This window comes from Asterias rubens, chromosome 9, assembly GCF_902459465.1.
Source record: "Asterias rubens chromosome 9, eAstRub1.3, whole genome shotgun sequence".
Taxonomy (NCBI): domain Eukaryota; kingdom Metazoa; phylum Echinodermata; class Asteroidea; order Forcipulatida; family Asteriidae; genus Asterias; species Asterias rubens.
In genome coordinates, this window is record NC_047070.1 from 5,958,732 (window position 1) to 5,984,319 (window position 25,588).

Sequence of the window (25,588 nt, forward strand, 5' to 3'; positions counted from 1 at the left end):
TCACAACTTGGTGGTTGAGGCAATACATGGTTGATGAGGCATCTGACATTTTACGCAACCGATCCTGCATCAGTAGTTATTGTCAAGAAGATCACGGCTGTGGCATCATTGACGGTGAAGAAACCCTTCAAATCAAATCATTTCCTCCAAAACCGTTCTAGCCAATTTGTATTAAGTCTAGTAGGTGCAAAAGCCTTGACATAGTTAGCAAAGCGAACTCAATAAATTGAAAAGGGCGAAAGAGAGAACATTATTGGTGGACTCATGTTTTTGTTGAGTGATGGATACGTTTTAAACAGATAATGCACGACCTACTGTCGGTCAGTGCACAAATTGTTTTATTGATATAAATTATATTTTGTTTAATGACGGTCACAAAAGACCTGACACAATAGAAGTATAGGCCCTAAAGTATGCGAAAGCAATTACCACACCCCAAAAATGCAGTGGAATAAAACGCGGGAAGCCAGCAAAAGTTCCCATGACGATACTTGCTTTTCACGATGCCTCAATATCAGCATAAACTAATGCTAACACTATTATGCCGCAGAACTATTAAAGACGTACAAACCAATAATTATTTTGAGAATTATCCAATAGTCCAACCTATCGTAAACTATTTCGTTTCGACATTCAAACAAAATAATATTATTATGGGGTTGACACCACACTTACGGGGGAGATAAAAATCAGGATTTTCAAGTATGAGACCAGAATTATTTTTGGTCGGCATCAGCCACACAGACGACGATTTAATTGGCATGCACTTCCATCAGTATTGGTATTGGGTCAGCAAAAAAAAAAAAATTAATAATAATAATAATAGGCTTTAAAAACATCAAAAACACACACACACACACACACACGCACACTGCAGCAACAAATACTTTTAAATATATAAAAACATTTCGAAAACATTAGAGACAGACCAACATTTAAAGAACAAACAGAAGCCCAGCAGGGATTGCCCAAAAGCGAACCAAAAGGGATTAATTCTTTCGCGCAAGAATAATTGTCTGACAATACATGATTTTGTACTTGTTCACAAACGGGGAATCCCCTACAATTGCAAGAATTAATTTTTATACATTATGCATGTGATGTCATTCAGCAGGGTATAATAAGGGGCATTCCCAGCATGCAGCAAATCATAGCGTTGGGAATTGTGTCTTCATAGCGTGAAAGTGGCTCGAGTAAGAAAGGTTTTGTTTTTACTAACAGCTGCTTATTAAGGACATTGGTTGATGCACCAACTACGATTCAAGAGGTTGGCTGTTTGCTTACGGTGAGTAGGCCCTAAGTAATCAAGAAAAAGTAACAATACAACAGAAATACATTTTCGCGGTTGTAATTTTTTTTTTTTTTGTAGAAACCTACAAAAATTGTTTATTTTGTCAAAATATATTATTATTTTGTTATATTAGTTTAAAGGGTCGGGGTTAGGACAGCTTGGTTAAATGGACGTCATTTCAATGCAATTGTACACGCTTTTATATTATTTGAAACGGATACTGTAAGTTGTATAGGCCTGTAGGTTGAATGCAAACCCAAATATGGAAATAAGCGGGTTTTTTTTCACAACATCGAACTGTTCATCAAAATTGTTGTATTTGTCTGTCACTTCATTATTGTATCAATTCGTTCCCATCTCTAGATGTGCAAAATGTAATTTCAAGTGCTTCAATCACACCGATGCTGGTTGGGTGACAGATGTTTTTTGTGTTTGTGGGATACCCATGTAAACTGCGCCAATAAGGTATCTAAACACTTACAAATGGTCAGATATATCGGAACCTGAAATAGTATACAAAAAATTAATTGTTCGTTTCTATTCACCGTTAATTTCTGCACGTTTTGACACATCTTGTGTTGCGCTACGATGTTGTTTGGTGGATTTATGGACACTTGATTGGCTTAAGGTCGAATTTCAAAAGTTGCAAAAGCCCCAATTCAAGCTAAATCGTTGTATTGTGACGAGTAAGATCGGCGTTTCTTTTGCCCGCCTTTTATTTATTATTATTGTTTGATTGAATGGAAATAGAGAACTGATTGATTGGTTGGTTGAACACCTGCGGAGTTTTATTGTGTAGGTCGAGTTGACTATTACAAGGCTAAATATTGTGAAAAGCAGCAACAACTTCCGCATTCGAACTAACGAAAACCAACGAACGCGCAGTCACCATTGTCACGCATCTTTAAAGGGCCACTGTACGCTGTAAACCTTTCTTATGAAAAATATATACTTAGGTGAAGAAGCTCATAGATAAATAGTTAAACGAAACTAAAATAATGTGTAAGTATAGCATCTACTTTATTATTGGATTCGAAAAACGAATTGCGCATTGGCTTATAACTAACATGGCCTTACCCATCTACTCATTTACTCAATCGACCCAAGTTGTCGCTTCGCCGCTAGTCTGGGTCGGGCTCGATGTCTGACACGCCAAACTATAATCATTTCAAGATGAAATTCTGTCCACTTTTGGGGCATACAAAATAAATCAAGTGTTTAATATTGTTATTATTTAGATTTCTGTCTAACATGACGTCACACTTTTGGTACTTCAGGCCTCATCGTCAATACCCCTTGAACATTATTGCCGTAAACTGCGATAAATGACATCACTTGCAGAGGCAGCTAGACGTAGCAGTTACACAGTTTCGAGTTCAACAAATCAACACTACACGTGGTCACGAAGTATTTTTGAGGGACAATAATTGTCAAAAGGGAATTAAATGTTTTTAGTGGGAGCAACACTATTTTTAGCTAACGAAGTTTATTGTTTCGTCCGATCATATAATAGGGACTTTTCGTTTTCGACGACGGATGGTTCTGCGACGGTTGTTCAGCTAAACGTTGTCGTTTTCAGCACAACGAAGACTCATCCCATGTACAGTCGTAGAGATTGAGGGACGACCGTCCTCAAAGCCGACGCATGCGTAGATGACGCAAAATGTCATCTTTGCCGTCGCAGAACCATCCGTCGTCGAAAACGAAAAGTCCCTACTATTCCTCGAAATCCTACAGTTCGAATGAATAAGATTATTTTGTCCTTTGGTTTACCTTTTCTTTTGTTTCAACTCTCCGTGTGCTCCATGGTTCTAATTCCCCCAAACATTGGAATTGTTATTTCAAGTTAAAGTTATGTTAGTGAAAAATGTGTATAACTCAGAGTTTTGAGTTTGTTTTGAAAATCCTTTTCTGCAGGTTTAAAGTGGAAATAGAACGGGGAGGTGTGAAAAACTTTGAATGAATCCCAACTGTCGACGAGTCAGGTTGAACCACCTTCGTACATAGACGACTTGAAGGACGACTTGCTTTTAACTTCACAGTGACAGTACTCTATTATAGGGTCTTGATCCAGATTTGTTTGCAAGTTAGGTGCTTGTTAAATCCTCGTTCTGCTGGCCGCGCCCTGGTGTGCGTTCCACTTGCAGAAACTTATCGCAACCGTTCGCGAAAACGTTTTTTATCTTTGAAATGATTGGTTGCGCGGCTCGTGGTGTCAATATTGCGCTCTGTATAGAAGATGCCGACAACACTCGTATTTTGCTGTAACGTTCTTTCATTTTTGTTTTCTTTCTGTATTGTAGGTATGTCTTTTAGTTCTCTTTCGTACATTATGACATCATCTAATTAAGTTGTTCAACTTGACCTTACTGCGCTATCAACCACAGAAAACACACTTTTGTTATTTTCTTGACAAGATCGCCAACGTTGGCAATGCCAAAATCGTTCCACCTTTAGTTGTTGCCAAACGTGAAGTGGAACGCACCGCTTGTCGCAAACTCGACCTTTGGCACTTTGGCGTAGTTGCGCGGAATACTCTCTTGTAAGGTCAACGACGACGGCAAAACGATTTAAATGATTAACCATGGCAACGTCAAAGGATGTACTTAAAACAGATTCTTTGTGGAAGGACAGACCTTGCCATTTTACATGGGATCTCTCAGCCCGTGTTTTTATTAACTACGATAACATTGTCTGTAAACTAGATTACGACTTAGAAGAGACCCAAAACCTACTATTCGTGGAAAAACTTCTCTTCCGTGCATTTTTGGAAGTGTCAGATCACCGACATTACAGGAATGTAAGCAAAGCACGGTGGTTTCTTGATAGAGCGGATGACCACATTGCAACACACACGCCTTCACAATTACAAAATGGCTATAGAAGTGTGGCACTTCTAAATCGCCTACACATTGAATATAAATCTCAAAATGACACACAAGTTGAAGATTTGCTTGGCAAATTGCAAGAATTGGAACTGAATAATGAAAAGGACCGTCATGTCATCGGTGCAGTTAAAGCAGCGGCTTTAACCCGACTTGGGCCCGATGTGAGGGATGATGCCATCCAGCTCTTCAAAGCGGCTCACAGATACTTTCCAACCAACCCAGGTTTTCTGTTTGGAGCCTTACTAATGGTAGGGAGAAAGGTTCGATTTGAAAGGCATATTGGTGACCATTACGACGATTTGGAGTCAGATGGTAAGGAACTCATGGATATTGAGAAGACATACTGCGAACGACTTATGGACATAAACGATGAATACCAACTTGGAAGATCATTCCTCGGACAAAATTTGAGTCGGCGTGGAAGTACGAATAAAGAAGATGCACGTGCTTATTTGGAGGAAGCATTTAAAAAAGCACCTAAAGTGATAGCAGTCTTTCTTAATTTGGTCCGGTTTTATAGACACGATAATGTGGAGAAAGCTGTTGATTTGTTGCGTACCATAATTGCATCTGAACCATGCTTGAATGTTGCCGAGACTCACCATCAGTTGGCTTTGTGTTTCAACTCAAAGGCCAATCGGTTCCGCATACCGAAACAAGAAAAGGACAAGTGGACAAGAAATACTTTGAGTGAGTTGGATATATGTCTACAGATTGATAGCACGCATCTAATCGCAGCGATGAGAAAGGCCATTGTATTATCGAAGCATGGAGACAACATTGGAGCTCAAAAGCTATACGAGGACCTACTTTTGCAATGTGAGAAGTTGTCCATTGAGTTAGTATTCTCCTTGCACGTTGACTACGCCCGATTTCTCACCAAAACTTCATCGCCTAAAAGACTAGGCATATGGCTCAAAGTGATGGAATTTTCTTCATCGTTCGAATACATAGACGTGAAAACCGGTAGATGGGAAGTTAAACGATTGATAAAGAAAGAAAAAGAAGAGGCATACAAAATACTCTCAGAACATTATGAGAAACATCCAGACGATTTTAGTCAAGGTATCCTGTACTTTCAGCACTTTGAATTTGAAAAAGCTGTAGAATTGTTTGAGAGGCTCAATCCTCAATCCAACCAAAGTGTCCCGTTCTACCTTGCAAAGGTTTACTTCAAATGGGGGCGTGAAAAGGAAGCATCTACTTTAGCCCAAACAGCGCCCAAACTGAGGTCAAAGGAAGACCCCTCATCATCTGCTAAGATTTGTGCTAAGCGCGCACTCGCGTGCACATTTATAGACATCAGCAATGGCGGCCAATGCAAGCGGTCTACGGCTCGATTGGTCAAAGTCGAGTCTGTGGGTCAACTGGAAAAAGCGAACGAGTGCTACACAATGGCTCGCGATAACTCAAAGCTTTCAACAAAGCTTGGTCTTAAACAGGCAATCGGTCGAAAGTTGTTGGCGGACATTGCTCTTGCCACGGCACACCTACAGCTGTGCAAGTCACCGATTGGACAAACACAAGAATCCAAGTGCATCCACGCATACCGTGAAGCCGTTAGGTGCGGAAGTCTCGTCGCCTGTCTTGAGATTTTACGACTTCACCACGAAGGGTACGTCGAGTTCATCTCTAGATCCAAGTTTATCCAGGTAAGAACTGTAAAGTTTACACCGTATATACCCGGTGAAATAAGCAACCTTCTTGTTAAAATACAATATCTTTGATTACATTACAAACGTTGTTTAGTTAACAAAGATAGTCGATGATATCAACAAAGTATTTGTATTTTTACTTCGAATAAAATGTCTTATTATGACTTAAAGGCAGTGGACACTATTGGTAATTACTAAAAATAATTATTAGCATAAAACCTTACTTGGTTATGAGTAATGGGGAGTGTGTGAAACAGCTCCCTCTGAAGTAGAGTAGTTTTCGAGAAACAAGTAATTTTCCACGAATTTGATTTCGAGACCTCAAGTTTAGAATTTGAGGTCCCGAAATCAAGCATCTGAAAGCACACAACTTCGTGTGACAAGGGTGTTTTTTTTTCTTTCATAGTTATCTCGCAACTCCGACGACCAATCGAGCTCAAATTTTCACAGGTTTGTTATTTTATGCATATGTTGAGAAGTGAGAAGACCGGTCTTTGACAATTACCAATAGTGTCCACTGGCTTTAAGTGTAAGGGCACCCTCGCCCATTGGACAATCCTTCCTTCGGCTGCGTGCTGAACCTGGTGAATTTCCGACGTTCCATTATCTTTGTACACCAAAGGTGGCCGCGAGATAACATCATTAAATTATGGGTCTATCGGCCAGTGATTGATCAGGACTGTTTTTCAAAGCACTTTTACAAACAAAATTCTACAGTTATTTATAAGCTTCAGAGCTATAATTAGGACCGGGAATTCTGAAACCAAGCTTAACAAATCTCGCCTGAAAAATAAAGGTTAACAAACTAGTTTGGTTGAAACCTTTACAGATTCTAGCAGAGATATATGTCTGCTGTTCCCAACATTTTAATGATTGCGTGCATCGAGAGATACATCCGCGCTCCTTCAAGAACGGTCCGAACTGTTCATCAATCGACGATGACTTCTCAGCTTTAAATTGTAAGACGATACGGAGAGATATTGATGACACCTTGCGGAAAGACGGATTTTTCAGACAAGCGTGGAAAGCACATTTTGATATGGAGAAACAAGTTATAGAAGAAAGGTACAAGAACAGCGAAGGCGGACTTGAGCTGGATGGACGTGAAGAAGGTCAAACTGAAGTCGTTGGCACTGACACTACTTACGCTGCCATCGATTGCTGTGAGAAACTGCGCCCTCTACTTGACCATATTACCTTGAAGTTTGAGGTTTGTACCTTCAACTTTTAAAGCACTTTATCACACAAAAACTTCATTAAGCCAATATTGTCTATTATTTCACTGTAAATCATTTGATTTATAAAATGAATCTTTTCAGTATATCATATTTTTCTGCATTGTTATACATACAACGCACCACTGTTGTGGTCCAGTAGTCCATCATTTCATACTAAACATCCTTTGTCCTCTACAAATGTTGTTTGTTGTGTATACCTCTGAAGAAGGTCCGGTTTGGATCGAAAGCTAAGGTCATCTACCATATACTCAATATAATGAGTAGGGTATAGATGACCTTAGCTTTCGATCCAAACCGGACCTTCTTATTGATACATACAAAAAACAAACAGTTATTGGACCTGCACACAATGAGTTTAATTACACACAGTATCAAAATTACAATCAAAATCAAATCAAATGCGATGTAAGATGGACGTTAAGAGATAAATAGTGGTTTGATATTAAAATTGATTAAATAAGGGAATCAATGTGTGGTGAAGATCGAGGTTTTCAACTAGTGATTTAATCTCAACGAGGACTAGTTCTTGATAATTTTTACCGAGACGAAGTCGAGGTAAATTATCAAGAACCCGGCCCTGGCGGGTTTAAACTACTAGCTGAACACCGATTCAACACACTTTGATTCCCATTCATAAATACCTTTTCGGTAAAAAAAACAACAACACTTTGGGTCATAAAGTAAAACAAATGCAAAAATTATAATTGTTCAATGACTTCTTTCAACAAAACACCCCTCCAGCTATGAAATGGTAAGGCCCACCGCCGCCCTCGGGTAAACAACTCCTTATAAGGGAATGCTGTGGCGTGATGTGGCACAACACTGTCGCGGCCGTTGCTCTCGACCAATAGGAATGAAGAAGCTGTCTTATAATCATTATGTGCAAGCCCGCGAGTCACACCCATGTTTCAACACTTTTTACTGGTCATAAACAAAGGTTTATACACACCCACGTGACGCGCTCTCCACCGATAGGAATAGTACTAAGCCCGGGAAGGGACAGTGGTAAGAAACAAATATGCAGGGGCTAATTCGTTCGCACGGTTTAGTAATCCGTTCGAACGAATTAATAATCCGTTCGCACGGTTTAGTAATCCGTTCGAATGAATTAATAATCCGTTCGCACGGTTTAGTAATCCGTTTGCACGGTTTAGTAATCCGTTCGAACGAATTAACAATCCGTTTGAACGAATTAGTAATCCATTCGCACGGTTTAATAATCCATTCAAACGAATTAGCAATCCGTTCGAACGAATTAGTAATCCGTTTGCACGGTTTAGCCAAGGCATGAAATGGCGCTGCACGCATGCGTAAGCGATCCCCTCACAACAACACTTCGCTTCAGGATGGCGGAGGGCCGCGGCACAAGTTCTGACTCTGATGATGACCGTGTTGGTAAGTTTGTCAATAGATGCATTGCTAATTGAAAAGACAAGGGTGGACATCTTGAAGCAAAGTGTTGTTGTGAGGGGATCGCTTACGCATGCGTGCAGCGCCGTTTCATGCCTTAGTTAAACCGTGCGAACGGATTACTAATTCGTTCGAACGGATCGCTAATTCGTTCGAACAGATTACTAATTCGTTCGAACGGATTATTAAACCGTGCGAACGGATTACTAATTCGTTCAAACGGATTGCTAATTCGTTCGAACGGATAACTAAACCGTGCGAACGGATTATTAATTCGTTCGAACGGATTACTAAACCGTGCGAACGAATTAGCCCCTGCATATTTTTTTTATTACCACTGTCCCTTCCCGGGCTTAGTAGAATGGCGAAACTGTCTGAGGCATTTATGAATGAATAATAAGCATGGACATTCATGAAACTGTGGAGGGACTCATAAAGAAGCAAAGCTTGTAAGGTTGGTTCCCCGAGCAAGCGTGTGCATTGAGCCGATAATTAGTTTGATGTCTCGTGGAAGATACCTAAAAATGTTCCTGAAAGAGTTCCATGGGGTAGTTGTACTGGGATGTTGCGACCCAAGTAATTTACTGATCAGTGGAAAATGGTTTGAACTATTTGTCTTGAATCTTTGGAACCCCCATACCCCCATATCATCATGTATTTACATAATTTTGTTTTCTCTATTGCATTTTTCTTTACAGAAAGATGAACTCAAGGTCAAAGATGCAAAGAAACGGCAGTATTTTCCAATTGTGCTGGGGGAGCAGGATCCTGTATTGGTAGAACAACAACTCCAAGATAAATTGAAATCCTTATTCGAGATCGATTTCAAATGTCATTACCCGAAGCTTTACAAACAACTTCTCGGGGTAAGATAGTCGTAGTAAAATGATTCTTTGTGTAACAATTCTTGATGTACTTTTTAAAAACATCTAAATTTCAAGATTGTGGTTGACGTTTGATAGGAATAATAACATTTTGGCATCGGGGATAAAGCATAGTAGTTTTGGTTTCCCCCATACACAATGGTATACGGGTAAAACTTAGGGCACAATTAGTTTTCTTTAGCGCCGATACAAATCTAACATCTTTTAGATCTGCCAGTAGCTACCAGGCAATATCGGTTGGGAAGACGCGTTGTTCTAGAACCCCCAAGGCCGTGGGTTTGAATCCCACCCGAGTAATTATGCCTGTGGCCCTTTTTTCATAGATCTCGGAAAGTTAAAATCGGTGTATGGGTAAAACCAAAACATAATTAATAATAATATCAACGAGCACAATAACCAATGGGAGACTTTCTGGGACGATAGAGGGCAGCAGACTTACCGGGTAAATCCATTGTTCTCAGAATTGTGCGCATGTTCAGAACTACGTATAAACAATGGAAATTTACCCGGTATGTCTGCTGCCACCTAGTGTTGGAAAGTCTCCTATTCCTTGTTAGCGCATTTTACAAGAACTACATCAATTATGCGCTTTACATCGGTGCCCTGCATGGTCATTGGGCCAAAGACACTCCCTTTAGACACCCCCTCTCTTGTTTTCGTTTCCACCGCAATTTTTTTTTTTTTTTTTTTTTTTTGGGGGGGGGGCGGGACTTAACAGTGGTATGCGCTATACAAAATACGGTTTATTACTATTATTAAAATAATTGGTGTTATTATTACTTGAACACATTATTTGGAGTCCAACAGGGGATCATGCTCATCGTCAGTACATTTGTTAGAATATTGAAAATAATAATACATCTCTATTTGGCATTTAAAGGATTCGGGTACTTTTTCAAAATGTCCACAGATTTACACTAAACTCACAGGGTTTGAAGATAATGATAGTGTTTAATGTAAATCTGTGAACATTGTGTTCTTTGTTAGGAAAAAGTACAAAAAAAAATACCCTTTAATGTTGGCCTTGTATGCCTTACACGACGTTTGTATTTATAAATCCATTCATTTTCATGTTTTGAAATGTTTAGGTTCAACCTGGATACAACACTAAATGCAACTTCCTTCAACAGTTTTGGAGCTTGGTTAACCACATTAAACACAAAGGAATAGAGCTATCTGACTTCCCTGGTATCGAACGCTATGCTGTGCCAATGACCCGCCAGTGCACGGATACAGTTGAAGACATCTGCCATTTTTTCTCTGACGCGATGAAAGATTCATCTGAATTGCGTGAAACGATGCAGAAGCTCGTAAAAGATTTAGAGGTAACTTCTTGAAACAAAAGTATAAAATAGCGGAACTCTATTGCTGGACCATGAAATGGGAACGATCAGAAGGCAGACTGTATTACAGATACAAAACCTTATTCGATTTTTAAAAACAAAACATTGACAGATACCTGTCAATAAATCTTTGCGATTGCAAGCGTCTTCAGCAACCAGGGTGAACTGTACTCGACTGCATGCGGTGAAGTCTTAGTCGACGCGAAATAGTTGTTCTACTCTTTATTGTGGAATATCTTGAAGCAAAATTGAAGGTGGTCCTTCCACCGGGCCCCTCGGCTAAAAAGATAATAGACGATGTGACCTATGTTTACATTCAAACCGCCCTCTGTTGAAAAAAACACTGTATACGTCATGTTTCGCTGGGCAAAAAGACACGTAGTCATTGGTAAGATTGCATACACTTTCTAGCTGGCTGCCAAAACACAAAGGTTTTGCCCGGCGGTATGCGCGCGAATCATGTTATGGTTTTCGTGTGACGTCAGAGGCCACATCGTCTATACCCTTCTTCTAGTCCGAATACGAATACGAATACCCTTCTTCCGATACGAATTTAGTCGTCGCAATTTAATTCGCACCAAATAATGCACACGAGCGAGTTGCCCGGTGGGCAACTCCCGCAAAACATCCGCTGCGAAAACAGGGCCGTGGCGCATTGGCATTCGCAGGAAGTATGAAACGAGCTTTAATCGGCCGATTGGTCATATATACACCTACTTTTGCTGTTTTATTGTTATCTAGAGGTCTCCAAGACAGGACATGCATGAGATGTGTGAAACGGCAGACCAGCTTTGGTATATCTTATCGGATCATCCAGACTTAGTTATCAGGATCGGTAGTACCTGGAAGATTATTGAGGTAAATCCCAGTTGCAAAGGAGATCATGCATTACATATGCGAATATTTATGGCCAGGATCACTAAAGACAGAGTCCCGCATAATTTGCCCGGAAAGGGGCGTAAGGATCCATCAAAGTATTTATGTCCGAGCCACAGACAATTGTAATTTTCACAATGATGCGTGTACAACATTAATGCTTAGTACTATTCCGAGTCCGTTAAAAAAAAAAAATGCGCGGCATGGTTACAACCGAACCCACGATGGCAAATGCCGTGGCTTTGAATCCCAACTGAGTAATAATTATGCATGTTTGTTTTTTGACTGGGGTCGGGAATAATTATTGGTAACTCCTCAAAATAAGTAAAACGTTTGCGATGCTAGAGTTTTTCACAAAAACAAGTCGGCCCATTGTAATCTTCCCGTAACGAATGGCAAATAAATAAACAAATAACACATAAACACATCAATTAATTAATACGTATAGTAAATAATAGGGCCCCTACTACAAAGAAAACCAAAATAATAAAAAATAACTTAAAACGAGATGAACAATCCTTCAATTTTGCATACTTTATTACGCCTTTTTTAACGTTGAAAACATTCCTTTATACTCATCTACTGGGGCCAGTCCACAATACAGCTTTGTATTCAGAATGTGTTTTTATTGATACAGAAGTTTCTATATTCAAACAGATGTTGGCACTGATTAAACAAACCTGGGAGCAGTCTGGTCCCACTGGTGACTTGGAGGTTGAACTTACCAAGATGACCGAAGGATCTTGGGACCCAAGTAAGAATCTACGCAGATTACATTTTGCAGTAGAATTATCCCTATTGCGGACCGCTGACCGAAATTCGAAAGATGTTCTTAAGAAATGCAGAGATGCGTGCGAAGAGGCAGACCAACTATTAGATGCAGTGCTGTTAAAGAAGACGAAGGTAAACGGGAAGGGCCTTTATTTGTCACCCTATAATAATATTAATAATATAACAAGCCATGTCTGTCAGACTTGACACTCCTTTCGCGATTTATAGCCGGAACAATAATAGTCTATTAGCTTAAAATAGCTAATGGTTTCTCTGGTAATTTCTAACTAACCACTAAAGGTTGGGGAAACTGTGTGGCATTCACTCGCTAAAAGGCTCTGTGCACCTTTGGTAACTGTCTAAGGCCAGTATTCTCACTTGGTGTATCCCAACTATGCATAAAATAATATATCTGTGAAAGTTTGAGCTCAATATTGGTCATCGAAGTTGCAAAAGAGTAACAAAAGAAAAACACCCTTGTTGCACAAAGCCGTGTGATTTCAGGTGCCAATAAAATGCCTTGGGCCTGAAGTCCACGAATACTTTAGTGAGAAAATACTCGTTTTCTCGAAAAACTACGGGTTTTTTCCCTTTTTTATGCAAGTCGCCAGACACACGAGGCCTGAAGGCCACTTCAAAGTGTGGGCTACATTTATTTTTGTCCATAGGCCATTGCCACCTACTCCTAGGGCTGACCCAGGGATTACCCCCCTTACGGATGTAGGCTTGGGTATCATCAGCCTGAAGCATGGCCGGTAGAGCAGAAAGCACTACCTCCCCAATTTACCCCAGAGGGAATCGTTTCTCACAATGTGTTATACTATCAGTATCTCTCTGTTAATCGTTACCGAGTAGAGGTTTATGCTAACATTTTGAGATTACCAATAGTTTCCAATGCCTGTTGAATTAACCTTGTCAAATGCGTAAAATCCCGACTAGTGCTTATTGTATCGGAGTCCCAATAGTGTTTACGTGGTGTGTTAGCGTGTTCAATGATTGGAAACAGAGGGCAACGTCAAGCAGACCCAAGTTAGTTCAATTATTTGATTTAACTATGATCAGTTTAATCTCTATTTTAAGGATGAAAGTGTTGGTATTGTGGTAAAGTTTCCTTTCGAGGACAAACGTCCTAGCCATCAAAAGCTGGATAAAGCTGGGTATGATAACTGGAGAGGACAAGTCAAGAACCGGATCAAGAAAGGTCTCACACAAATGCAAATAACCTCGCCTGTCAAGCCGTTACTGGATACCATACTTCAGGTAATTAAACGAGTCACTAAATTCCCAAAGTAAAATAAAGAAAAAAGAAGGTAACTTTTCGAAACGAAAAATCATACTGAGAGTGGTAATGGACCTATTGTTTCATTCTTCGTTTGTTCTTAAGGTACAACCCTGCTACAATGACGACAACTATAATTTCATCGCACTACGAGTTTTCATCGACATGTGTAAAACTGAAAACATTCCAAACAGTGTTCACATTAAAGCACTCGATAAACATGTTCCGGTAGTTGATCTAACACGATGGTGTGTGGACCATGTTGAGAAAACCGCTGCAGAAGTTGAGAAACTGTAGTTGTTGCTGGTGTCCTTGTTGAAGTCGAACCATAATTAATTTGTGGAATTAATTTATCCGAGTTCTGTGATGAAAAAAACCCAGTCATAATATTACTCGGTGGGATTCGAACCCTCAACAGTATCAGTTTCTAATCAACTAGGCCACCGAGATTTCCCGGTAGCTAGATGCAGTTCGAATCCTCTTGTTATTTTATCCGGGGATAAAGAATAGTAATGTTGGTTTAACCCTACACCAATGTGTGTTAGCACTGTATACATCAGAGTATTATGCTTCTGAACAATAACATAATTTTTTGAGTAGTTGTTTTTAACGATTTATATGTTTACAAAAATAAATAAAGTTGTCTGGGGGTGACTCCGCCTACCCCTTTTGTGACGTCAATCGAGGCAGACTTTGCCTCGATCTAACATCAAACACACGTACGTGCAAGTACATTCAAGTCCTAGTCGTGAGTTTGTACGTTTCGAAAAAGGTTTCTGCTTGCATTTTTTTTGCATTTTTCCAGCAATGTCGACCAGGTGTATTGCTGCTGTATGCAGCAAAACAACTAAAGATGGGTCAGTTTGCAAGTCTTTTCCAGCGCTGTGCAGCAAACACTTCGAGCCGCCGTGCCTCGAGAATCCGGAATACACTACACATTTTGACATGAAGAGAAAAGTTCTTTTCTAAAACATGACGCCATCCCAACAATTTTTCCAGCTAGTGAGGAAGTCGAAGAAGGTACTTTAAAGACGTAACGAACCTAAAGGAGCATTTGCCTAACGTGAACAAAATCAGGTATTGTTTCAACTTTGAGGGCATGTTTTTAGCTTGCGCCAAGCGTCACTATCTTGGCACTGCATGCGATTCATCGCGCCTCGATTGACGTCACGAACAGCGCCCTCTCGGGTCGGGCTTATCTTCAAATTTGTAAATAGCATGGAAACCAATTGTTTTTAAATCTTAGTTAATAAAAAATTGTTTATTCATATTCTACTCGCCAAAATACATATTTTAGTGACAAAAGCTTTATTTTTTTAAAGCGTATTGCTAACCCTCCCCGCCCGCTCCCCTCTTTTTTCGACGGGCAAGCCTTTTTATGTCCTTGTATTCATTTACGCATGTTGTTAAACTATTTCTGTGACGTCACTCTATTATTGAAAGTGTAGATTATTTTTACGAATCTACACTTCACTGTAGATTCGGTACGAGTGTAGATTCGTTACATAATCTACAGTTGAGTGCAGATTCCTTACAAACTTAAGTAAATAGTTCAATTTGAAAATTACTGTCTTTCCAAACTTAAAGATAGTACGAAGTGCAACAAAACATATATCTGAAAATATGTAATCTTTCAATTTACTAAAACATTTTCCAGTTTTGAAAAAATCACTTTAGTAATAAAATTTATTGTTAGCTGAGCAAAACTTACGTTGTACTCGATAATGTTGCAAGCACTAAAGAATGTCCATTAATTTTTTTCTTTATATTTTGTAAAATAATTATAAGATGTGACCAACCGTCGTTTGACAACGTATACTAAATTAGATAGGCTAACTAAAGTCGTTACTATTGAGCATTCAAATTAATTGAAACTGTTACATGTTTTGTTTAAAGCCAGTGGACACTATTGGTAATTGTCAAAGACTAGTCTTCTCACTTGGTGTATCTCAACATATGCAAAAAAAAAACAATCCTGTGAAAATTTGAGCTCGATTGGTCGTCGGAGTTGCGAGATGAAAGAAAAAATCACCCTTGTCACACGAAGTTGCGTGCTTTCAGATGCTTGATTTCGAGACCTCAAATTCTAAACTTGAGGTCTCGAAATCAAATTCGTAGAAAATTACTTCTTTCTCGAAAACTACTCCACTTCAGAGGGAGCTGTTTCTCACAATGTTTTATACCACCAACCTCTCACCATTACTCGTTACAAAGTAAGGTTTTCTGCTAATAATTATTTTGAGTAATTACCAATAGTGTCCACTGCCTTTAATTCTCTGACTTAACAGACTCTAAAGTGTAGTTTCGTGATTACAGAAGGCGAGTATATTCTAATCACAAATCTACACTTTAGAGACCATTTTCCTGAACATTATTTGCTATAGCAATGATAAGTAAATAACAGTACTTTAAAACAATTACAGTACTTAATTATAATATAGTACTTTAAAAAAAAATCATTTATAAGGTGCTATAGGTCCTACAAAGAACAGAGCGCATAACAAAGGGAGTGGAACAAATGAAAGAAGTAATAACAACAAGTTCTACACAATGTAACGACTTGCCAATAATAAATATCTGATTATCTTTTGCACAATCACTATAAAACACATAGGCCTATGGAGCCCAAGTGCGCCCCCAGCTGCCTAATTCAATTTTTGTGATTAATGTTTACAATGACAAGTTTAGTTTGGTGTAGCTATCTTTCAGTTCATTTTCTTTTCCATTTCAGATTTGGAATATCTTTCAAAATACTAATTTATTACCATCGAAAGCTGCTGTACTTCAAGTATGTTATTGTTGCCATTAAAGATGCTATGTCAGATTTTTGGCCCCAAACATTAAAACATTTTTTTTTTTGAGTGAATGGTATTTCAAAGAGTATCACCCGCTCTAACGAAAAAAAGTTTAACTTTTACTTTTAATGGTGTGTCATGCATGACACAAATTTGAAACGTTTCTTTAAAAACACATAAGAATTGGTCACGTGATATATTGTCGGGATCCCTACAAAAACTAATATTTTGAGCACTGTATTTCACTGCTACTAATAATTGGTGGACTTTTTCGAGCAATGGCTCAAATGAAAGCTTGTAACTTTCTCGACCCCCATTTCTACGAAAGTCGTACCCCGTCTCATAACTATACCATGTCTAGTATATAGGGGCTCGAGAAAAGGAAGCCGTACAAAAATCAGGATAAAATTCGCACCAAATCCTGACACGTTGATTTGGTAGTTAAGCCTTTGACGGATCTCAAATATTCCCCCCAATCTTTGAGTTACCTGACGCGTTTATAACTATAACCATTTAGCCACTGGACCGCCCAGCCACCTAAAGCGATACACTGTATTGTGCGGTAGGAGGAAACCTCGCTATAGCTTTTGTTTGTAGAAAATAAGAAACATCAAAATAAAACTAGGTAGTCAATAGTATGCCTACGCATTGGTGAATCCATCTAGTTATTTATAGATCATTATTAATTTGTCTCTTCACAGTTGACTTGACGAAGCTAATGATGATGAAATAATTTAGCACTCACCCAACAAAACGCTTATTAGTAAACACAAAGGAAACTGTATTTATCATTCATGGTGATATTGTCGAAAACTTACGCCTTCGCAAATAATCAGCATTGAGCCAGATAAAAGCCTTGAAAAGCTATTGTATCCATGTTATCATTACACAAGAATAATCGCCATCAATATTACCGTAGGGTTTTTTATTGTTCCCCAATGAGGACTTGTACAAATATTACCGAAAGGGTCAAAAATTGTGCGTTTAATTATAAATAATAAGCCTTGGCTATCTTTAAAAAAAATTAACCACGATGTCAGTAAAGTTACTGCAAGAATCTTGAAAAGAAAAACAAAATTATTTCGGCAAACTCGGGCGGTGCAGGGACTGGAGGGATAAAGCCTTCATCTGCGTTTCATATCCCTGTAGATTTATGCGCAGGTCTACGAGCTCCGAATACCCCGCCTATAATTGATCCACTTTTCAGGATTAAACCGTTCAACCCCCTCACAAAAGTAACGAATCCCCCGTTATCCAATATTATTGCCAAAGTGGATGATTCAGAAGGACTGAAGGGGCCAGTAGTCCCAAATAACAAGTGCTGATCACAAATTCAGTATCTCAAATTTCTACACTCAAGGAGTTTGGTGATGGAGTTACATTATAGGAGAAAAGGAATTTTGGAGTAAGTGTGCTTCAACCAGCCATGTTCTGGCACCGTTACTCTATGGTTTCGCTGACGCTGTCGGGGAGGCGGTAAGCCAGGGATGAAAGGTAGAATTAATTGCAAGGAAAATAAGTTTCATCGCAATGAGTAACGAATCGCTATTTTTCGCCCTGCCTGGAGGATCGCATGTCAATAATCAGTCAAAATATGGCAACATGTTTGCACCAATAACGTCTATAACCAGGCATAACTCAAACTATGTTGTTTCAGGCTCGGGTTAAGGTCTGGCCCCCAGACCCCCAGCTCCCTGTCCCTGTCTCACAAACAAGCACATTGCCTTCAAGCCTACAACGTTCGTAGACTCCGCACATCATAACTTACACGTCATAAATTATTAGGGCACATTACTCCCCGCAACACCCGACAAGTAAGGTGTGCGTGTGCACTGGCTGTTTACTAAGGCGTGTCCGGGACACCATAACAAAATTGCAACGGAAATTACGAGTGGTGATGAAATTAACTTTAGGGTCGGTGAGCGGTTTGATTGGGTGAACGAAGCGAATGTATAAAAATCAACGGCAATTTAGATTCGATGCACACAGGTATAGCTTGCTTGCTGCTGAACGTGTGTCTTCAACAATCACAAGACGGCTTGTGTACATGTAAGATATAGACGACCTCAACTTCATCGGCCTACAACACGATCAGGCTGTTCGAGCTGCCCAGGATCGGCCTGGATGGCACAGGTGCATTTCTAACATTGACAAAACCTGTGGTTTCGAGCCGAGTTCGGCCCGAGTAGCGTCAACTTTCTACTATGTGTAACAGTGAGCTGAGCTCATCGAGAAAACAAAATAAAACAACTGTTAAGAAGTCATCATCGTGAAAATCGTCAACTGTCACAAAATTCTTGATTTGGATTAATCGACTGTGTCTGATTTTGCTGTAAATTGCTTTTCTGTGGAGTAGCGCAGTAGCGCAAAGAGTACTCTATTGAGATTCGAATGCGATGTTCTTTGCCGTCGGACGGACGTCAACTATAGTAAGTATACACACATTTTAAGAGGTGTCAGACAAAAAGAAAAACACAACATTATTTTTCACAAAAATGAATAATCAATGTTATTATACAAGACTCTTTGTTTTTTAAAGAACGCGATCACTATTTTGTGCATGCAAGTTTTGCCTTTTTCGAATAATTTGGCAATGTTTACATTGTTAATTACAGATATTTTATTGTGCTTCTTATTAATATTGACCTACACGATCTTTTGATCAAGACTGTGTATTTTATAGTTTTGATCTAAACCCAGTTTAAATTATACGGTGATATCACGATACTTAGCAAACATTGGGTCACTTATTCGGCTTAAAAACCTCAAGCGTGGGACATGTTTGGTTTCAACGCCCCCTTGGCACGAGTTAGCGCATAGCCTAACTGAGAAGCTTTTTCCCAGTGATTAAAGAGGGGTTTCTTTTGCTTTTGCATTGTTTTAAACGATATTGTTTTAAAGGCGCTGGACAGTATTGGTAATTTCCACAAGAAGTAATTTCTCACTCAATATTAAAAGACTCGGTGGCTAAAGCCTTTTATTATGTATCTGAAAGCACACACTACTGTGCAAAAGGGTCATTCATCTTTCAAGATTCTCTTGCAACTTTGATGTCCAATTGAGTAAAAATGTTGGGATACGCCATAAAATTACAATACTGGTTTTTGACGAATACTAAACGTGTTTATAAGTGGGTTGTTTATGGTGTTTCTTTGTTGATATGTGTTAATTCATGAGCTTATTGCACTAATATAGTTTATTTGGTTTCATCTACCATTGCCAATAGGAATGACATCTAAATTAATAATAATAATAATAATTATAACCGTATTTATAACGCGCCTTTTGCCAAAGGATACAAAGCGCCAGTGGTGGATTCCAAAAAGAGTTAGGACTAGTCTTATCTCGAGTAACTAGTCCTAACTTAGGACTAGCTGTACATTTTTGATAACTCTTAGGACTAGTCCTTAGTTAGGACCAGTCCTTACTCTTTGTGAAATCGACCCCAGGTATTATTACTGCAAGGAGTGGGGCGAATTTTGAGATATAAGACCTAATCCTTAAGCACCAAAAAGATGCTGGCAGAAATTGTCCTGCCCCTCCAAACCAAATCATTGACCCCTGTCGATTGATACCCCACTGGACGTATGGCAAGGTCCAGTTTGGAATATCATGGCATATGAGCTGACCGTATACGATGTGGTTAAGACAGAGGAAATAATAATTACAATATTTCAGCATGTTATGACAGCGGCCCTCATGAAGGATTTTAAATCACTTTCTTTGATGTATTCTTTCATTATAATATTTTATGTACACTTTTATTTTTTTATTTTTTTACACTTCTATGTACTGTTTAATTTTCATACTATTCTATGTTTCCAACAAGAGTACGGAATAAACGTATTACACAAATTGAATTGAATTGAAATTGAAGTTAACACATGAGCTGTGAAGTTACACGTCCATCAACGCTGCAATAAAAAGTAGACTCCATAATTGAGTGTTATATTACTGCTGCTTGCAATGGCATGACCTATGGATGTTTACAGGCGGTGGAATCTTTGAACTTGTTTAGACAACGCCACATGGTTAACGGTTTCAAATGGCATTAAAGGGGCCCCCTAATTGGGCGCTTTGGGCTCTAAAAGGCGTTTTGTTTTACGACACGAATATTATGGTAAGAGAGATGTTTTAAAAGTAAGACAAATAATTGTTATATTACTGCTGCTTGCAATGGCATGACCTATGGGTGTTTATAGGCGGTGGAATCTTTGAACTTGTTTAGACAACGCCACACTCACGGATTCAAATGGAATTAAAGGGGCACGTTGCCTCCGGATTTGGGCGCTTTTAGTCGACAAATGATTCACACAAAAATATTATTCGAAAACTGTTGTGGTTTTCTTTTGCCTTTCTGAACTAACACAATTCGTGATTTTGTGGAGTCAAGAAATGTTTCTACAAAACGACACACTTCGAGGCATGTTTGTGCGGATCACCCCATTCTACTTTTAACACACATTTCCAACATTATTCATTTCATAACAAACTCCTTTGTTTTGCCCAAATGCGCCCCTTCCGGTGGCCATGTGTCCCATCAAAACTGAAGCCCTAAACACGCCCGGTTAGAGGAACATTACAGAATTTTTTTTCTTCTTTTTTTTTTGCTAACACAACAGTTGCTGGCAATAATTATAAGCACTTTATGTTATCCAACATATACATAAACTGACAAACCTGTAGAAGTTTCAGATCGATCGGTTGTCTGGTGCACGAGAAAATAGTGAAACCGATCACACATTTTGATGACATCGATCGAAAAAAAGTAATAAAACGCCCACTGAGCGATAAACTTCAAACGCGAAATTAAATTATTTATTTCTCATAAAAAATATGATATGTTTTCTAATTTCTTCATCATCATTAGACCGTGTAAGTTTTATTTTAATCTGTAATTTTTTTTTTTTTTTTTAAATGCTCGAAAACGGCTTAATTTGATAAATATTTTTGAAGTCATACCTTAGTCTATGTTGCAGCACAAATAGCCCAACGAACCCGGTGTGTCCCTTTAAGTTTCTAAAACACATTGCAATAGAGAAATAAAAACGATATTTCACAAGCCGTTTCATTAATCGATATCCCATTCATTAAACAAGTTAATATCCTTGAACTGGAGCGTCCAATTAATTGTAAAAACATGTTTCTTGAACTCACCAGCGAAGAGGAAGTGAAAGAGCGACCGCACATTTTGCCATCAAATATTGTAAACGTAAACCTTTTGCGAACTATAACAGATGGAATCTATTTCTGTCGTTCGCAGGCAACAGTTTAATTCAATTTATTAATATACTTCCATGAAAAATATCGACAAGCACATGGAGCTATAAAGCAGAGCAAAGTAAGTAGTGTATGTAATAGGAATGTGGCTGTTTTGATAAGCAAAAGCTTGTATAAAAAAAATATAAAAAGAATAAAAAAAACAGCCAGATAGACAAAGAAACACAACAAGCAGAGATACATGCAAACAAAAGGACAGGCGAATATCACAATTCACTTCACATTTAACATAAAACATGACAGCTCACTCTGACACAAGATAGATCCGAGGAAATACAACGAGTTCATGTAACTAGCCAAAAAAGATGGCAGAACAGTTCAAGCAGAAGCGATACAAAATAAAAACATATCAAGGATTGGGAAGCGGTTGTGATTGGACTACCGCGTGTTTTCTTTCTTGACGTGTTTTACAAAAGTTTTTCTTTGAAACTTGGCATGGTCAACACTATTTTTAGAGAGAGTGAAACCGCAGTTGATTATGGACATCATTGAATATGCGAACATTCAAAACAAAACAAAACTTCTCCTGAAGACAGACATAGTATACTGTAAACGTCTAGACCAAAACGGCTCTTTTCGGAGCCAACACTCCCTCAAAAGAGAACTATTACATGGTTGTACCTGCAAGTTTACATTTATTCATTGTTTATTCATCTTGTCCACACCATGCAAACTTCAAACATCACCTTTGTTCACATCAGTTGCTCACACTTTAAGCAATAGTGGTTGCACACATAGTCGCAAAACATAACCACACGTTGCCAAATTGACTATTTTATTTTACAAGGCGACCCGAATGAGAAAGAAAACCGGATTAGTAGATACACGATTGTTGTCCCTCAAGGCTCAGTTTTGGGTTACACTTATCAGAAACAAAATAAGTGCACTGTCACTTTTGTTACATTTCTATGTACTGACGAATTCTCCAAACTGTTCTGTTTTCCAACAAGAGTATAATGGAATTATTGAATTGAATTGAATTGAACTGTATACATTTTATTTCACTTCTGGTTGAATATGATGGTGTCACATTGTGAAGAATACACACTTTAAAGGCATTGGAAACATTTGGTAATCGTCAAAGACCAGTGTTCTCAATTGGTGTATTCCAACATAATGATAAAATAATCAATCTGTGAATTTTTTTACTCAATTGGTCATCGAATTTGCAAGAGAATAATGAAAGGAAAAACACCCTTGTTTTGTAATATGTTGTGTGGTTTTAGATGCATAATGAAATTAAGGCTTCAGCTGAAATATTATATTATTTGAGTGAGAAGTTGTCTCTTTCTCAAAAACTTACTTCAGATGGAGCCGTTTTTCACAATGCTTCATACTCTTCCTCGCTCGTTACCAAGTAAGTTTGTGTGCTAGCAATTGTTTTGAGTATTTACCAATAGTGTCCAGTGCATTTAAATCGTATCGGTATACACCGAGTCTGGCAATATTGTTTTAAAGGGCAATGACATGACAGGTGAGGGAAAGGTTTCATGCCGGTCGCTTGGCCGTCGCTTAGAGGAATTTGAACGGTGAAGAAGTCGGGGATGAAATTAACACTCGTCCCCATGCATCGTGTTTTAACCGAGGAATGCAACCCAAGAAATTGGAAAACGAAACCATGATCTCGGTTTTTCAATCACGCACATTATTCGGAGCGAAACGTGGCCGACGCAATTCGGGGCGCACTCTAAAAAATAAAATAAAAATCCCGGAACAGAATTCACACGGGTTCCGGTTTTCAGGGACCGGACCTTTTTCTTGGTCAGGCTGATCCGAAAACTGGTTACAAATCTTGTAGGTTTGACTTTCAACCCTGATTCTGCATTAGTTTGACAGAGGTTTGAATCATTTTGACAAGAGATTATGAGTCTTGACCCATAATGGGTCAGGCCCACTGCAGGAGATCCGGAATATGGGTCAGTTTTGAACCGGAATCCAATTTGGGTCAGCTGACCCGGAATTCGGGATAATTCTGACCCTGGAGGTTTCAGAGTGCGTGTTTCATCCCTGATGCCAAACCATAAAGATCCCGTGACTTTGACGGTCAGAAGGTCACACGACCATCCAGCAGCTTACTGTTCTAATATCAAACGCCTAATTTCATAAAGCCTGTGAGTACAACAACTTGCTAAGCCCAGACAACTATTGCTTAACAAAAACAGGATCTATGTGCACATTGTTGTGAAGTTTGCCTCGAAAGATGTCAAGCATTATTTTCTGCAAGAGCTTCGCGAAATTGGGCACAGATGTCCCGTCTCACAACCCTCATGGAGAATGCTCTGTGATTTGTCGCATAATTCCTGCTATCAGACCATGGGCCAGCTCCAGATGTGACTCGCTTTATGGGCGAGAACTCGTCAGTTGTATATAAACAAAATACGAAAACAAATACTAGTTCCGTGCTCTCAATGCCTAGACACCGTATTTACGTGACATGAAAACATACGTATAAGGCATATTTAAAATTAGTATAGGGTAGATGGCTTTAGCTTTCGATCGAAACCGGAGCATCTTCGGAGGCATTGAAAACAAGTCCATGACACGAAGAAAAACATATCCATTTATGGCAAAAAGATGAGACCGGATTAAGGGAAGGTATCAGGAAAAGTTACCACTTAAAGGCATGTTTATATTTTATAAACCTTTACTAGTGGAAATGGCCTTAGCTTTCGTTCCAAAACCGGACCTTCGTTAGAGGTAAACACGCACAAACAAAAACATATACATTTAGCAAAATAGAAGAGCAAAGAAGAGCAAAATAGAAGAGCAAAGAAAAAAAGTAATTTTATCACTGGTATCACTTTATAGTATGTTCAGTATCGTTTATCAAGTTATGTCCAATGATGGATGTGTTTTTGATGGGACGTGAATCGCAGTGACTTCCTTTATTACCAAGAAACAAGTTAATTAATTGTAATTTTAGATCCGATGTAATCAGTCAGTAAAGAATGCCGTCTCCAAAATCTTGTCACAGAATGTCAAACATGTAATTTGTCATCATGCAATAGCCAAATAGAGTTAGGAAAAAAGAAGAAAAAAAAAACCCATGCAGTAAAACAATTCGCCTTAAAAAACTTCCTAGAATTGAAGAGCACATAACATTGAAATTAAAATACCAGTACATTGGAAGCATCAACATCAAAGTGATAAACGATCGTGACTGGATCAGTAATCTTGGGCATGCGACTCGCATGAGACTCGAACCAACCTCTCCAAGCCATAAAAAACAACAACAACAACAACAACAATGCAGTAGGAAATAAACTGTAATAAATACAATTTTGCAACAAATTAACTTCAATAAATGAAACATTAATGCAACAGCAATAATAGACAAATTGGGCATCGTGCGCATTGGCAATGCAATTTGATTTCACTCACGACGGAAAGTGATTCTTGGCTAGCAGGTGCAACACTTCAATGTATTGTAATGATGACTTGCACTTTAGAGTAAACCGTCTATAAGATGACGACGATCAGAATAAACTATCGGCGGTAAATGTGTTTTCCTCGAAACACGTAACGTTAGCAATGTAGCGAAGCGAGAGTATGTTCTCGGCGACTGTTTGGTGATTAATAATTAATAATAAATCACAGAGAAAGTTGACTTTCGACCGATCGGAAGTTATACGCTGTGTATCAACAAACGTATACCGGTGTGGCGGTTTCAACTTTCCGCTGTGTTCAGTTTTCCGAATGACCAAATACGGTAGCATTACGTCATGCGATGCCTGCGCACAGCAAGCGAAAGTAGTCCATTTTTAGTGCCGTATTGAGTCATCCATTACCCTCCGGTAGCTGTCATGGCGGCGTCCACGAGTCGAGTACAACTAGCGGCAAACGCGTGGATCGTATGAGTTGTTTTTTATGCAAGCAGA

The 25,588-nt window shown here is 38.9% G+C and overlaps 2 protein-coding genes across 2 annotated transcripts in view; both read left to right on the forward strand.

The window, feature by feature from the left end:
- Positions 1-1,173: 1,173 nt before the first annotated feature.
- LOC117295064 lies at positions 1,174-14,274 on the forward strand. The gene is made up of 9 exons (XM_033777637.1): positions 1,174-1,285; positions 3,209-5,831; positions 6,664-7,044; positions 9,181-9,348; positions 10,455-10,691; positions 11,451-11,567; positions 12,243-12,488; positions 13,437-13,616; positions 13,741-14,274. The coding sequence occupies exons 2-9, from the start codon at positions 3,876-3,878 to the stop codon at positions 13,930-13,932; spliced, it is 3,477 nt and encodes a 1,158-aa protein (XP_033633528.1). The 5' UTR covers positions 1,174-1,285; positions 3,209-3,875; the 3' UTR covers positions 13,933-14,274.
- Positions 14,275-18,263: 3,989 nt separating this feature from the next.
- LOC117294860 (octopamine receptor 1-like) overlaps positions 18,264-25,588 on the forward strand; it is a 31,368-nt gene continuing 24,043 nt past the window's right edge. The window contains exon 1 of the mRNA XM_033777404.1: positions 18,264-18,859. The gene's annotated coding sequence lies outside the window, so the exon portion shown is untranslated. The remainder of the gene's footprint in view (positions 18,860-25,588) is intronic.

Bases quoted from the DNA above. Each gene is read 5' to 3' on its own strand.
- LOC117295064 (XM_033777637.1), top strand. From the start codon at position 3,876: ATGGCAACGTCAAAGGATGTACTTAAAACAGATTCTTTGTGGAAGGAC. The intron at 11,568-12,242 runs GTAAATCCCAGT...ATATTCAAACAG, and splicing joins GTACCTGGAAGATTATTGAG to ATGTTGGCACTGATTAAACA. The intron at 12,489-13,436 runs GTAAACGGGAAG...CTCTATTTTAAG, and splicing joins TGCTGTTAAAGAAGACGAAG to GATGAAAGTGTTGGTATTGT.